This window comes from Zeus faber (assembly GCF_960531495.2).
Source record: "Zeus faber genome assembly, chromosome: 2".
Lineage (NCBI taxonomy): Eukaryota > Metazoa > Chordata > Actinopteri > Zeiformes > Zeidae > Zeus > Zeus faber.
Genome location: NC_137189.1, coordinates 21,362,415 through 21,377,414, shown reverse-complemented (window position 1 = coordinate 21,377,414; position 15,000 = coordinate 21,362,415). Strand labels below are relative to the sequence as shown.

The 15,000-nt window shown below is 43.8% G+C and overlaps 1 protein-coding gene across 3 annotated transcripts in view; it reads right to left on the bottom strand.

The window, feature by feature from the left end:
* scara5 (scavenger receptor class A, member 5 (putative)) overlaps window positions 1-15,000 on the bottom strand; it is a 69,253-nt gene that overhangs the window by 47,425 nt on the left and 6,828 nt on the right. For all 3 annotated transcript variants that reach the window (XM_079996837.1, XM_079996838.1, XM_079996836.1), the window contains exon 3: window positions 14,754-14,882. In XM_079996837.1, coding sequence (XP_079852963.1) covers window positions 14,754-14,882 — 129 coding nt within the window. The remainder of the gene's footprint in view (window positions 1-14,753; window positions 14,883-15,000) is intronic.

The following is a 15,000-nucleotide window of genomic DNA, read 5'->3' as shown; positions in this document are numbered from 1 at the left end:
AAAAAAAGAACAAGAAAGAGTCCTTTTGGCCAAGTGGAGATGTAGGAGAGACTCCCAGGGTGAATAAGAATGAAATTCAAACGATGAAGAGAACAACATCTCTCTTGTAGATTGATGATTAATAGAATATTTCATTTATAATTGCCTAAATCTCCTGCCCGACACCGGCACCAGAACCGCCATCTACTTTGACAATTATTGACACTTCCAATTCCAGCCATTGTTTTTGTCGGTCACCGTGGCTCCCCACTTCCCATTCCCCGCCGGTGCCCACACATCTCATCGTCAGACATCAAATTCAATTTCAGACATACCTATTTTAATGTGAAAAACGGTTGTCGCCTCCAGTTTGTGATTTTAGACGGAGAGAAACAGCTTTGAGACTATCCAGTGAACTGTTAAGTGTTTCCCAACCTTTCCTCTGCCACGGCACACTTCTTTCAATGAAATAATCAGACGGTACCCTGCTATCCTGTTAACCACTAAAAACATCACAATCCCATAGACCTTGTGGTTATTATTATGGCCTACAAATAGCCAGTGTTGCAAAACTCGCCAACGATTTGCCGAGCTCTCACGGCACACTAGTGCGGTTGAAAAACACCGGATTAACCGCTAAAATAGGCAACTGACACCTTTCCAATTGCCAGGAGAAATGCCGTTTATTTCTGGTGTGTCACGTTGGACGTCACAAACGTGCCAGAAAAGGGGCGTGTCATGGTGCCAGTGTGATTGGGAACAAAACAGTAGAGGAGACAGCAACTTAAAAGAACATAAACATAAAACAAACATAAAACTCTAAAACTTGTAAAAACAAAAAAAAAGGATTTTGAGCTGTTCAAAAGAATCGGATTGTTCGTGAACGACCCAAAACGACAGTAGAAGCCGATGTGCGCACGACGTCTTTCAGCAGCTTTCAAGGCGGTGCTGGAGTGGCTCGGGGCCCGGCGGGGAGCGTAGGGGTTCTCTGCTGCGGTCCCCACGGAGGGATCCCCACACTCAAAACATTTCATGGTCCCCCATGCGGGAAAAAAGTAAATAACTCAATAATAGTAAATGATTTTGGATTCTAAATTGGATACGAAATGATGGAATGATACACAGATATTCCTGTCTATTTATGCGCCAACATCCGGAACTTCAACGTGTGTCACATCGCACAGGTAAAGGGGCTAAAATTAGCGGGTCGACCCGGGTGTCCTGTTCACATCAGAGCTGATCGGAGCTGGAGCCGATAAAAACCTGTATCTACTGCAGGGTCATTTGTCCCAGGACTGAAACCCGGGTGTTACCTTTCCCACTGATGACAAATGGTGGATGGAAAGGGGTATTAGATGCTTCTGTTGTGGAGTCGGAATCGAAAAGCTCCGGAATCTAGCCCAAGTCATGTAGTGAGGACACTGCATTAGAGACACAGATACATTAAGGCTTTAACTCAGTGCTGGGTAAGTGGAGAAGAGCAGGAAATTAAAAAGGAAGTCGCCACTTCCTGTCTCCCTGGGAAAAGGGAAAGGCCGGTCAAATCGAAAAATAAAGATTTAAGGCCCACCCCGTAGAATGCACGGGTTGAGGTTAGGATGTCAAAAGTCCACACCGTGAGCGGTATGTTTACAAAATTATGGCTTGTAAGTGTAAGGGATAAGGTTTTAGGAGTTAACAGGTTCAATACCAGTTGACCTTGACATTGCTTTGAGAAAGGTAAATAAACAAATGTGACTTACAATGGAGATCAGCCCAAATGGTGTGGTGTTGCTTATGGCCTTATCACCTAGAATTTTTTTTTTTGATAATTCAAGTGTGTGCAATGGAGTATGTGAAGATACTAGAGTACTAAATTAGTGTTTAGTATGTCTGAAACCATAGTACGCTCAAACAGTATGCCAAAAGGACCTGGATGACGCACTACATCTGGTGAAACATCATCATCAGTATGTAAACAACGCACATTATGCTGGCGAGCGTATCCCACAATGCATTGTGAAGGCAAGACGTCGGTTAACACTACTACTAACTGCTTTACTTATTTTAAGTCTCATGTCTAAACCCAAGTCAAAGTATACATATTTTACAAAGTCAGGCTAGTCAGGCTGGTCAGGCTTCTCGGCGGCTGGGTGGTCATGGCGGTGTGGGGTTGAATTCCCAGCTGTACGGTAGCCTCAGCGGGCCGCTCTGATTTCTTTTTCAAACCCTGGGTATCGTTTGGCATGTCAGAGATCAAAGCGGGGCTGACTCGGCTGAAGTGTTTGTGTGTGTGTATGTGAGAAAAAAGCACCTGTTCTCTCCAACCCCCCACCACCACCACCACCGTCCCCCCTTACTTCCCCTTCGTGTCTGGTTAACGGCGTGCTTCCTGCAGCGATGCTGAGGGAATTTAAATGGAGAGTATCGGCGGAATAAGTCGTACTCCTCTCGAAGCCAAACACGATGGCGGCTGGAAACACATGCTCTTTCCAGTTGTGTAACTACAATGCCGCTCCAAATCGCCGAAATGACATCAGCGTGCCGCGTGTGCACTCATTTACACATTTTCCTTTCTTACAAACAAGCTTGACACTATCGTGCTGCTATGTTTACTAACTACCTGAAAAGCCAGTTATTGGACGAAAACAGCGTTGTTGTGCTCTCAATTATCCGAAGGCGCAGCATCACACGCATGCAACACACGGTTTATAGCGCCCGTAAACGTACAGATAATTAAAAGGAGTATGTAAACCTGGTCATAAAAGCGTGTTTTGTTTTACAGCCCATTTCAACCCTTAAGCCCAATATAAAAAAAAAAAAAACCTTAGGCCTCTGTTGTAGCTTCATGTGAAAAGCAACAGAGTTTGGGTTAGAAGTCTAGCCAGACTCACGCCTTTATCAGAAAAGCACAAACACCCACAGAACACTAGAAACCGCAAAAACATGAAAGAGAGCCGTAAACTACAGTTCATGAAAAGGCCGCGAGTCAACATGGCGAACCACCAAAGACAAACGGGTCGATGCAAATATGTATTTTCCACACTGTGGTTGAAAGCGTCTCTTGTAACAGTCTTTCTTCCCCTGCCTCAATCTTTAATTTCCCTTCATCTTCACCTCTTTCAACATCAACTCCTCTTGCCGCAACCAAAGCCGCCAAAGTCCCTGGCGTCTGAGGACTTAAGTGTGTACAGTGTGTGCCTCGCTGTGTAAACTGCGCAAGGATTTGTGTCGGCGTGAATGCGGGAGGCGTAAACACGGTTCACTTATTCTTGGAATCCACTTTTCTTCGTAAGTCTGAGAGAACCCGTTTCGGCGTTTTTGCTCAATTCGGAGAGGACTGCGTCAGCGCAGGCAGACGGTTTTATTTGAGGAATACCAGTCGCGTTTATGTCAGTGTACGTATATCACAGTATACGTGACTCGTTTTAGTTTGACAAGTGGGCTCTGATCGTCATCGCTCCCGTCACATAACAAGCAGTGAGTGACGAGCTTGAGTCCCCCTTTGGACGAAAGAGGTTTCAAACTCTCCGTCAAAAAGGAGATTTGACTGTTTAAGGCTTAAGAGAATATGCAGCAGAGGGGTAAGTTTCTCAAAAGTAAAGAATTCAACAAGGTCGTGCTACAAACAATTATAAATGATGGGACCCACTTGGTTATTATTCAGACATTAGAGGTATAGAATATATTTTTTGTCTAAATTTGATCTAGTTTTAGCATTTAAAGGTGATATAAATGAATATCGTTTAAAATGCAGTTAATTTGTCACAGTTATTTCAAACTACACTTTTTGAAAGTTGACATTTTATGTTAAATTGATGTTAAATCATGTCAAAATATGCTACTCACTTTTATTGTCACTTAAAGGATTTATTTTTCTGTCTGTAGATGAACTGTTTTTTAGTTTGTTTTTTTAATTAGAGCACTGCTCATAATGCTATGAATATTGTATCTACACATCATGATTATAAAATATATTTTTTTACTTAATATAGTCATGAGTGACGTAGTACAGTAGGCAGTCACTTGTGGCTTTTCAAAATTGGCAACACCGTTTTTTTTTACAGAGCAAGATTTGGGTAATGTTGAAGGACAGTCTCCAATGCGCCTTTGTAAGTTCCTGTAAGGCCTGGGTTGAAAAATGGTGAACCTATCCTTTATACAGACCCCCCATGAGGGCATGGACACATTTGATTCCATTTGCATGAACTATCTCTGCGGACCTTTACTCCGTTTCTCCATTTCTTCCATTATCCCGAACAACTTTGTTCACTAAGTAAGCAGGTGGAGTGCTCTCGCTAATGGACTCAACAGGAACAGGGGAGCGGCTTTGCCACAATCCATCATGCAAGGGCAACAAAGGCTACGTTCACACTGCGAGCCTGAGTGCTCAATTTGGATTTATTGCTCAGATCCGATTTTTTGGTTTGGCTGTTCGCATTATTTTTTAAATGAGGCCAATATCAGATTCCAGTGTGAACGGTCACAGTCCTGAACTGACCTGCGTGCGTAGGAGTAACAAAGACGTCACACGCAGCACGCTGTTGTACAGGAGTAAACAAAGCAGGCAAATGCACCGCGGCCCGGTGGTTGTCGGGCAGCCTGGGACCGTGCACCTCGGCTCAAGCTCCCGGATTAAATCTTTAAATCCAAACAGGGGCACGGTGCTTCTTTTGTTTCGTCCAATATGGAAGTTTAGAAAAATAAAATACACGTTAAAATAACAACACAATGTGTGCAAATTGTGCCCCGATCGCACACTCAGATGACACGCACACACACGCACACCCACACACACACACACACACACACACACACACACACAAACACACTATTTTTGATCTGGCGCTATTTATAAAATGCGGAGAGCATGGTCCCCCACTCGGTCTATTTATCTATTTATCTATCTATTATTTATTTTCCCTCCCCGCGCTGTGTACGCTGCTTAATGGTGGCTGGCGGCCGTGGTGCAGGTGTGGGCGCGCCTTGCTCTGCTCGCCGGTCCCCGAAGTCAGGAGCGGAATTCCGAGCTTATTCTCGAAACACAGGGGTACTTTTTTTTTACATGACCCGAATACTCTTTTATTGTCGATGTATTTAATGTATTTGTTTTCCTCCATGTGTAAGGGGAATGTAATGGGATTCCATGAAGTCGTGAAAAAAACATATGTCCAAAGTAATCTGATTTTGACCACTTTATCCTGCAGTGTGAACGTAGCTGAAGACAAAAAAAGTGTGTGTGACTGCCTTAATGGGATGGAAGTCTTCTGTAGGAGGATCTGCGTTTGATGTTGTGTGTGTGTGTGGGGGGGGGGTACGTCCTCTGACGTACTGAAGAGGGCAGGTTTATCTCAAAGTGAAATGGGGATTTTGTAGAACATTTTACAGTACAGGTTTCCTACCTAAATATCAAAACTCTGTATGCTGCCACTCACTCGTATGAGTCTCAAAAACGTAATTCAATACGCTCATTAGGAAATTCCTAATATTCCCAGGAGGGGATTTCAGGTCTCTGCACGTATGTGTGCATACATGTGACGTCTTTGTTGTTAAGCATGGGCTCTGCTCGGCGTGAGAAGCGCATGTTTAGGTCTGTGTGAATGTGTGTGTGTGTGTGTATGTAATAGTGTGTCTCTTACGTTCCAGGGGAAATTGTGTAGGTTCAAGGACGTGAACCGCCCCGTTGCCAGGCAACACGTGTTTGAGGAAGGGCTTTGACGCGACCCATATGAGCCTTCTCACCCATGTCCACACAAACACTCCAAAAGTAGACGCAACCCAACCACAAGTGCATAAAACTAAGGACTGTTTTCATGAGGGCGCGCGGAGGAGTAGAGGTTTCGCCTTTAAAGTCATTCGGCGTGTAGCTTTTGCTTTGTGGTTTTTAAAAAATCTCCCTTTCGGATGTTTTTTTTTTACAGATAAACTCATCGAGACATATGGTCCAGATTGACGTTGTCATTTTTTGTTTTCTTTTCTTATATCATGTTATAAACGAGTATATATGTTTCTTAATAAGCTCAAAGAAAATGAAATGCAAAAAAAACAACTTAAGCTTGTGGTTATCGTATGTTGGGTTTGTCTGTTATGTCCATTTCCTCTGCCCATGCCCGTGTCCCACTGCCACACTGTAATATTAGCACAATTAGGATGTCTCTATTGCCTGCAAAGAGGATTCAAAATACTCAAACTAGAGAAGACTACAGCGAAGGAAACAGCTTAACCAGAAAAATAAAAAATAAATAAAAAATAAAAAAACCTGCGGTTCAGAAGGACCGAATAAATAGTTCACAGATATCAAGTTTGTTCCTCCTGCGTGTGCCTCCCGGCCCGATGAGGTCAGCTTCAGTGTAATTGGGAAATCTTCCGTTCGTGAACGGAAGATCAAACTAGAACTACACGCATTAAATATAAACCTGGATTGTTGCGAGGGCCGCGAACCCCAAAACAGAACCCCCCCCCTAATTTGTTCCGTGGTTCCTGAGTCCAATTACAGACACTTTGCGTTGCTGTCTGCCAGTATACAGAGCTGTTACCGTTCAACGGGAAAGGACGGAAAACAACTCTAGTTTGAAGAGGTCGTATGGCTACGAGAAGATTTGTTAATTTGCGAACTACGGCATTGTCACTTTTTCCAGCGGCCGAAACGGGCCAAGGGAAAAAACGAGCGCAGCCCTTGCAAACACGGAGCTCTACGTTTCTGGCAACATGTTTGTTTGTTCCGACTGGAAGCCATGACACAGATGCACCTACACGGTAAACAACGCCACGCAGGTCGCCCGGTCTCGGAGGTGCTCCTCATCCGCGGTTGGAGCAAGTAAAGGAAAGCTCATCAAGCAAACTGAAGTAACTGGCGCGCGCAAGGAGGTGTGGGGTGTGTGGCGAGGACAAAAGGAAGTTCTCCCAAATTATTACAACTGCCAGACAAATAATTGGTAATTGGGTTTGGTTAGTTCAAAATCGACGAAGGGTGGAGGCCCCGTGGCGACTGGGGACGAAAAAAAAAAAATCCTTGGAGCAGAGAAAATCACATAAGTAGAAATCAGCCAGGCATTTGTTGAATTAAGAGGTTTGGGAATAAGCCTGCTTTTGAAAGTCCACTGTTCACTGCAATGTTTAGTAGATTTAAGATTCAAGATTCATGACTGGTAGAAAGAAAGGCTATTCCGGTGACAGCGAGGCTACATACAGCAGGGCTAGAGTTGGGTGGGGTGAGGTGAGGTCTCAACTCTTTTGTCATTACACAGATCCATAGCACAAAGACTGAAAATAAAACCCACATCAGAACTCATGAAAGCTTTTCTGATGAATTCCAAAAGAGTGATTGGTGCCATTGGGCCAATTTAATCAAATACATACTGTATACTTGATTCCATCATATTGTGTTGGTTAGAATTGGGTTATATTTATGATGACGATGACGTGAGACGCTCACGTGAGTGAGAGGAATGTGCTTTCAAATCCCCAGATCCCAATGGGCGTAGGGCAAAAACAGAAAACCAAATTACTAAACTACTACAGTACATTACGACAGTTTGGGAACGCCCTGTTATTCAGACCGAGCAATTCATCAATCTCTCAGCAGTAACGACTATTCAGTCACACGCGGCTGAGTGTGAAAGCGGGAGAGTGGGGCCAAAAAAATCTGATTCCTGACGAGAAACACCAAGAGAGGGAGAAAGGTGAGCACCCCGCCCCGCAACCACCTCCAGCACGGAGTTCACAGTCCTCAGAGTTCACCTCCCTGGAAACCGCCCCCGCCCCCCGCAATGTCAACACACACCTCCATTTCAAATAAAAAAATACCTTGTATTAGCCAAGCTGTGGTTTAAAGGGGCATTTGTAGAATGTTCAAACACAAAGGCGGCGTTATTCCAACAACGATATCCAGGTGCAGAGGGAAGTGGATGGTGGATAGTCCAAAGTTAACACTCCACTCAGGATCAACTCTATATCATTTGAGCCTTTAAATTGATACTTAAGTCAAAACGTGTGACATCACAACTAGTCAACGAGTCTGCACATTGGGGAGGATGGGGACTCTTGGACATTTGGATGCATTTCACTGAGAAACCCATCCACCCCTATGCTTATCCTGTCCTTAACCACATACAGTACAAACTTATACCTAAACGTAACCATACCTAACCTAACACCAACTGTTTAACTGTGACATAGCTCACCATTATATTAGATAGATTACCATTGACTCTGATAAACTGATAAAAATGTATATAAAACTCGGTACTAATATTGGACAAGTTGGTACTAACTTCAGGATTAACAGTGAAGAACTAAAAAAGAACCTAAAGACATCGTGTACCTAATTATGAGTAAATGTAATGACGAAACAAATTACGAAATGTGAGAAAACAGATCCACTCAGATGATTATATTCTTCAAAGAAATGGCGTCATTAAAATAAAACACAACTGATTAGTGTGATACTATAAAGATTGACCATTTCATTATCATGTAGACGTAGAATTGGAATAGAATGAGTTTTGGAAAAAACTCTCCAAAAATGTACAAACACATAGAACTCTGACGTTTGCTGGCATTTGTAGATGAATCCATAACTATTATTATAATGATGAAGCCACTGAAATTCTGGATATTCTCGAAATAGAATTTAATGATAATTTACTTATGAACATAGTCCAAGCTATAACTGATGACGTTTCTTTATAGCTATAAAGAAAATACTTGAACTGTGAAAAGTCATAAAAAGCCATTTGTCGATTATGTAACCATGCCAACATATGAAACCAAATGCAAGATTTGATATAACGGGGCGAAAATAAATAACAGGACGAATGTTCCTGAAAAATTGAGAAATTTGGCAATTGTTTACGGCTTCACGCTGTCTTTTAAAAGGTGAACGAACTTAATGAAAGTGAAAAGTCAGGCCAAAGTACAAAATAACCGTGATTGATGGCCCTCTCTGTCTGCTTTCTGCCCCCATCTCTGTCCCACTAACTCTTCCCTAAACACTTTTACTACACTTGGCGCTGTGCTCAGCTGTGACCTTTTCTTCGAGAGGCCCGGTTTTCCCTCTTGACAGTAATTCCCTCTCCTCCCCTATCACGCCACCCACACCCACACCCACCCACCCACCCACCCACACCCACATACACACACACACACACACACACACACACACACACACACACACACACACACACACACACACACACACACACACACACACACACACACACACACACACACACACACACACACACCTTTCCCCGGGTTGTGTAAAGCAATAAGTCTGTCACGTCTGTTGGCCGACACAAACACACATACACTCGATCAAACCCAGGCGGTCGTGGAACGTAGAGACACATATGAAAATTTGAATATTATATTAACACACTTTACATTACAAGTGAGTTTTTCTCACGTATGTGTGTGGGCTCCACATGATTTTGGTTACACGCTGGGATTTATCAGCCGAGAGTTAGAACATATAATATAGCTGCTTCCAAAATCAACCACCATTTCTCCTGGGAGGTGAAATCTAGCACGGTGAAAGTCAACAGTCAAAGTGTTTTTCATAGTGTACCCCCTCTAAGATCTTTTTTCAGTACCCCCTTCACTGGCATGGGGAGAGAGGTAGTATGTACTCTATGTGTGTTGTACAGTATGTGTTTTTTTGAACATTATACTGTACAAAACCAATATTTTTCAACAAATGTATTTTCATTTTTCTGAGTACCTCCTGCATTACCCCTTGGGGTACAAGGACCCCCATTTGAGAAACACTGATGTAGCAGAAGTTCACCCAACATTGGACAGCCAGCAAGGAGGAAGCAGTTGGTCGCAGTCCTCTTTGTGATAAGTTTGAGCTTATATTCCTGAATATTTCGCAACTACAATTAATGAAAACACAACATTTGAAAGAAACTTTTGCACGCCAAACAAAGTGGTCCTTTGTGACTGGGAACCAAGTCTGTCACAAGGAACAGCTACATTCTGCAATTGCTCTGTAGTTGTTCCTTAAATATGATTGTCAGGTGGAAAACGAGGAACAAAAAAACAAGCCAAGCATTCAGACCCGTTGAGGCTACACTAGAATACGGCTTGATTGAGTGTCAAAGGTTAGATTGAACAAGCTGTTCAAACCAGTGTCCCAGTCGATGGCTCTAGTAGAATCTCATCACTAGTCTTTGGACTTTGGCACTCTGATGAATAAAGATAAGAAAAAGATAAAGATTTGAAGAGAATTGGCCTTCCCATTTTAAACAATAATGAACATAGTGGAAATTTGCACCTTTAAAGCACTCCTCCTACCCCCATACACATGATATTTCCACCCAGACCTTATAAAAATGTTGGTTCCCATAATTTATGACCTGACTGAAGGCTTTACTATTGAGAAACTCTGCTGCAACTTCTCAGGATGCTAAATGCAGTACAATGGGGCAGTACAATATCTAAGCCTAAAAAAGGCATTCGAAAGAGAGATTTACATAAGGTGTTTTTCGAAGTTCAAAACAGTGGAAACTTGATTTCAACTTGTGGAGGCCCCACCACATACTCAACCCCTCCGGCCCAGATTACTGTACTCCCCCCTCCTTACCACGGTGGCCTGACTTGGTAGAGATGAGCCTGTGAAACGCACGGATAGACGGATACCCTGGGTCTTCACCAAGAAGATCTTCCATCCCATCTGCCCTGCCCTCGTGGAATTCTTCCCTATCTCCCGTCCAAAGCCGAGATTTACCTCCAGATTTGCTGACACAGCCGTGGCTGTATATCACTAGTGCGACGCGGATGCACCGACAGGCCAAGGACTGTGCGGTTCCTCCCTCACAACCTCAGATGAATTCCGATAACGTGCCCAAAGTTACGGCTAGAGACTGGGCTCACGTGCAGGGGAACAGGGGGGTGGGGGGGGGGGCTATTCTACGAAGGAAACAAATCTCTTTCTAAAATGCAAGCCGGGCCTGCTGGGATTTCAGGCGTCCAACATTTCATTTCACAGGCTGTTCAAACAGCTCTTTTTTCCTGATTCCCGTCTGCAACAAACTCATCACAAAAGCCCTAAATAACCAAATACCTCTGTGACAGCATTAAGCTCCTCCAAAAGAAAAAACTCCCCTTAATTGCATCTCTCTGCCTGGAGATGTTGGGATTCCAGGCTGTGGGAATACACACAGGTCTATTTAATAACGTGAGGTACGTGGTTAGAAACGGGCTCAGAGGGAGGGGCGCTTCAAAATGAAATTGAAAATGGAACCGACGGTGGGTTCCCTCCGAGAACCTTCTGCTTTGGTCCTCAGCAGCTCTGAGAACTCCTCAAGCTCCTTCCCTCTTCTGCTTCTCACGCTCTTTCTCTCAGGACTTCCCCATCTCCAAACTTCAACTTTTCTCTTTTTATCTCAATCTCTTTCCATCTCTCTGCTCTATCTCCACACAGCCACTTGTAAACACCTATGGACGCACGCACGCACGCACACGCACGCACACGCACGCACACACTCTGGGCCGGATGGGCCATTAGGCCACTGTGGCATCGCTCCAGCCAGTGGGGGGTTTCCAAATCGACTCGGAAAAACAATTACAGCGGTGTAACCCTGAAGAGGTTGCGTATTTTTTTTTTTTTCTGAGGCCATTGCGTCACGAGCAAAAGTGAGATGAAATAACAAGACTTTAAGCTGGTTTCCATTACTCAAAAATCAAAATATCATTGTTGGAGTTCGACGTCCTTTGTAACGAGCACCAGCAGGCGGGACAGGCGGGACTCTGGACTTGTAGCGCTTACATGCTTACAGTACAAGAGAGTCAGCAAATCGTCCCAACTCAACACAGCCTGCCACAGCCAGCTAGCCTGAAAAGTCACAGCATCGTGCTTTGTGACACAAAGCGCTTGTGACTATTTTCATTTATTTATAATAGAATCCTTTGTTCATTCTCATCTTTGATGTTTTCAACTTAAGTCTTGATCGGTTCTGGTTACTTGGTAACATGTCCATGTGTGCCGTGAAGACTGTGACTGTAATGGAACTACAGTTATGATTAATGTTCTTTTCTCACAAGTGCCGAGACCTTAAGGCGGATCATGACTTTGTTTAAAGCACGTCTCTCTCAGGTTCTGATGTATGAGCACATCTCCGTGGAGATCCGACTCTGAGGTGTGTGTGTGTGTGTATGTGTGTGTGCGTGTGAAGACTGCTGGTTTTTTGTGCATTTATGTGTGTGAGATAAAGAAAGTGTCCATGGGGATGTCTACTTGTCTGTATATGCATGCTTCATTGTGTGTGTGTGTGTGTGTGTGTGTGTGTGTGTGTGTGTGTGTGTGTGTGTGTGTGTGTGTGTGTGTGTGTGTGTGTGTGTGAGTGTGTGTGTGTGTGTGTGTGTGTGTGTGTGTGTGGAGAGAGACCTTGGTGCAGAATGTGCACGATGAAAATCCAGTTACATGTCATAGCAAGACAACAGCCCAAGAAAAGATTTTTTTTTAAAAAGGTTCTGTATACATGTAATACATGTATACATTTTTTTTACAATACCATATGAAGCCCCAAGAGGCCTATTGATTCCTAGCAGCTGTGTAGTACTTCAAAGGTATGTCATGGTTATAGATGGGTGTAGGTGAAAAATTCAACTCCAACCTTTATTGCGAAATTGTAATGGCAGGTTGATAAACAACCAAACGTGAGTATCAGAATTTGACTGTATTTTTTTAATACAAGCCAAATCTGAACAATAGTATTGGGCATCAAGTCAATGTGTGGCATTCAATACCAAGTGTGAGTATCATTTGAGTTTCAGCGCCAGTGCAACAATGCACGTCACATTACGTCTTTCAGCAGACGCTTTTGTCTGAATCGACTTACTTATTGCAACTGATTCATATACCCACGGAAGCAGCCATGCAAGGCTCATCAGGAGTAGTTCGGGGGGGGGGGGGGGGGGGTTAAGTGTCTTGCTCAAGGACACTTCAGCATGCTACCGGAGGAGCCAGGGACCGAACCCTCAATCTTCCGATTACGACCGCCTCCACCTCCTGAGACGCTGCCCAATGTAAATGTCTCACGCAAGCTTCTTTGTGATCTCCTTGCATGATGGCAACAGCATCGCTTCATCCATCTTGTTTTGGCTGCCTTGCTTATGGCACCCTGGTTTATTTGAGTGGAAAGTAGGGTAGCAGAGTAGGCCAGCGGGATGATGTGGACTTAAGCGCTAAGGCTGACTTTGGACAGTTTCGCAAAAAAAAAAAAAAAAAAAAAAGAAGTTTCCAATCCCAGCAACAAAAAAAATTAAACAAAACATGGATGGATGAAACCTTAAACAACTCAGCCCTCGAATCCCCTTACCATCAACCTGTCCAGGAAGCATCTCGGCGAGTGACTTGACGGAGAGTGAAACTGAAAAGTTTGCGTTACCGGGTTTAGGGTACAAAATAACAAATTTTGAAGAATTTGCACAGAAGAGGTACATTACTGACAGTAATTCAATACTTGCTGGCACATTAGTCTGATCACTAGAGCTGTTTGTGTGTGCGTGCGTGCCTGCGTGTGTGTGTGTGTGAAATCCTAACTGCAGAAGTGTTTCACAGCTTGTCAATCCTGAGGGACGGCTGATGTCATCGACTTTGCAGATCTGAGGAAACTAGAGATGCACAGCTCTCTCTCTCTCTCTCTCTCTCTCTCACAGTCGCTGGTATGTATCCGCTTTATGTGTTTGATTGAAACCTTCTTGTTGATTTCCCTCTGAATCCGTTCTTTCTTTTCTGGACATCGAAAGTCACATCGGCCCTGCCTAAATATGGACCAGAGCCGTTTCTTCTGAGTACAGCCTACTACAGCCTATAAAACTAACCTGTCGCTGCCTCGGTGCCAAAATTGTGCGTTTGACGTTGACGTATTTAGTTAGCCTGCCACGTACCATGTCATTAATTACCTGTCATTCAAAATATCGAAAATGTTTTCATTTCAAGCAAAACTTAGAAACAGGGTATTTCTGACTATTTTCAGTCAACACCGGTCGACGTACGCCCAGACGGGGCACATACCCTCGTACGCATGTAAGACATCATTGCTGCCCTTGAGAATCTGGATTTGTTTTTTTCACAACACTATACCAATTCTCAAAACAGTAGCACTGATCTCTCTCTGGATAATAAGTAAGGGGATAATGTGCAGCCCGCCGGTCATCATCGCAAAAGAACCCCTGACGGGGTGATCAGGAATAGGGTTCTCATCCCCCTGGAGATGGTTCTTTTGCAATAATGACCGTCTGCCTGCCCAGTATCCCGCTTATTGTACACGGCTACTTATTAAACACACGGATACATTGAGATGGAATATTGATTTGAAATGATTCTTGAACTAGTATGCCAAATTGAAGAACTTCCACTTACGAAAAATAGTCCACAGCAACGTAGCTAACGCTGCAACAACATAAACTATTGACTTTGCCGTACATATAACAAACCTATTGTGATTCCTGCGGAATTGGACATATCCGCATTCACCTCTTCTTCCCATTTCTGTTCCTATGTAGAGTCACAAGCGCAGATATCTAAGTGGTTGCGTGACAACAATCATAATTAGTTCAAGTTCAAGTTCAACATCGCAGGTCATTATTCGGAAATAACTGACGGCAGAGTGCCGCTATTGGCCAATGAGAATCGAGTACTCCACAGAGCCGTGTGATGAACACATTCCAACACTGTACAGTGACCCATGTCACACCAGAAGAGCATTGTAGGGATCTCATATTGAATCTATTATTATTATTATCAAGATCTATTGTGATACGTATCTTTCCAAGCCGCAGCGTCCTACCTGCCAGGCACAGGCCGAAGATGGTGAGCAGGACCAGGATGTAGAGGGAGACGATGGCGTACTTGATGGCCGAGAGCGAGTTCAGGTGGCCGCAGCACTGGTCCTGCTTCCGGCGCCGCTTGCCCGAACCTGAGCACAAAAGTGAGCGAGTGAGTGGGTGTATAACTTGTTTACTGAAAAACTGCTACTCAAGTAGTAACAGTACTTCATCGCTGCCTGTTTTATTGATATGCAATATGCTTTTCAG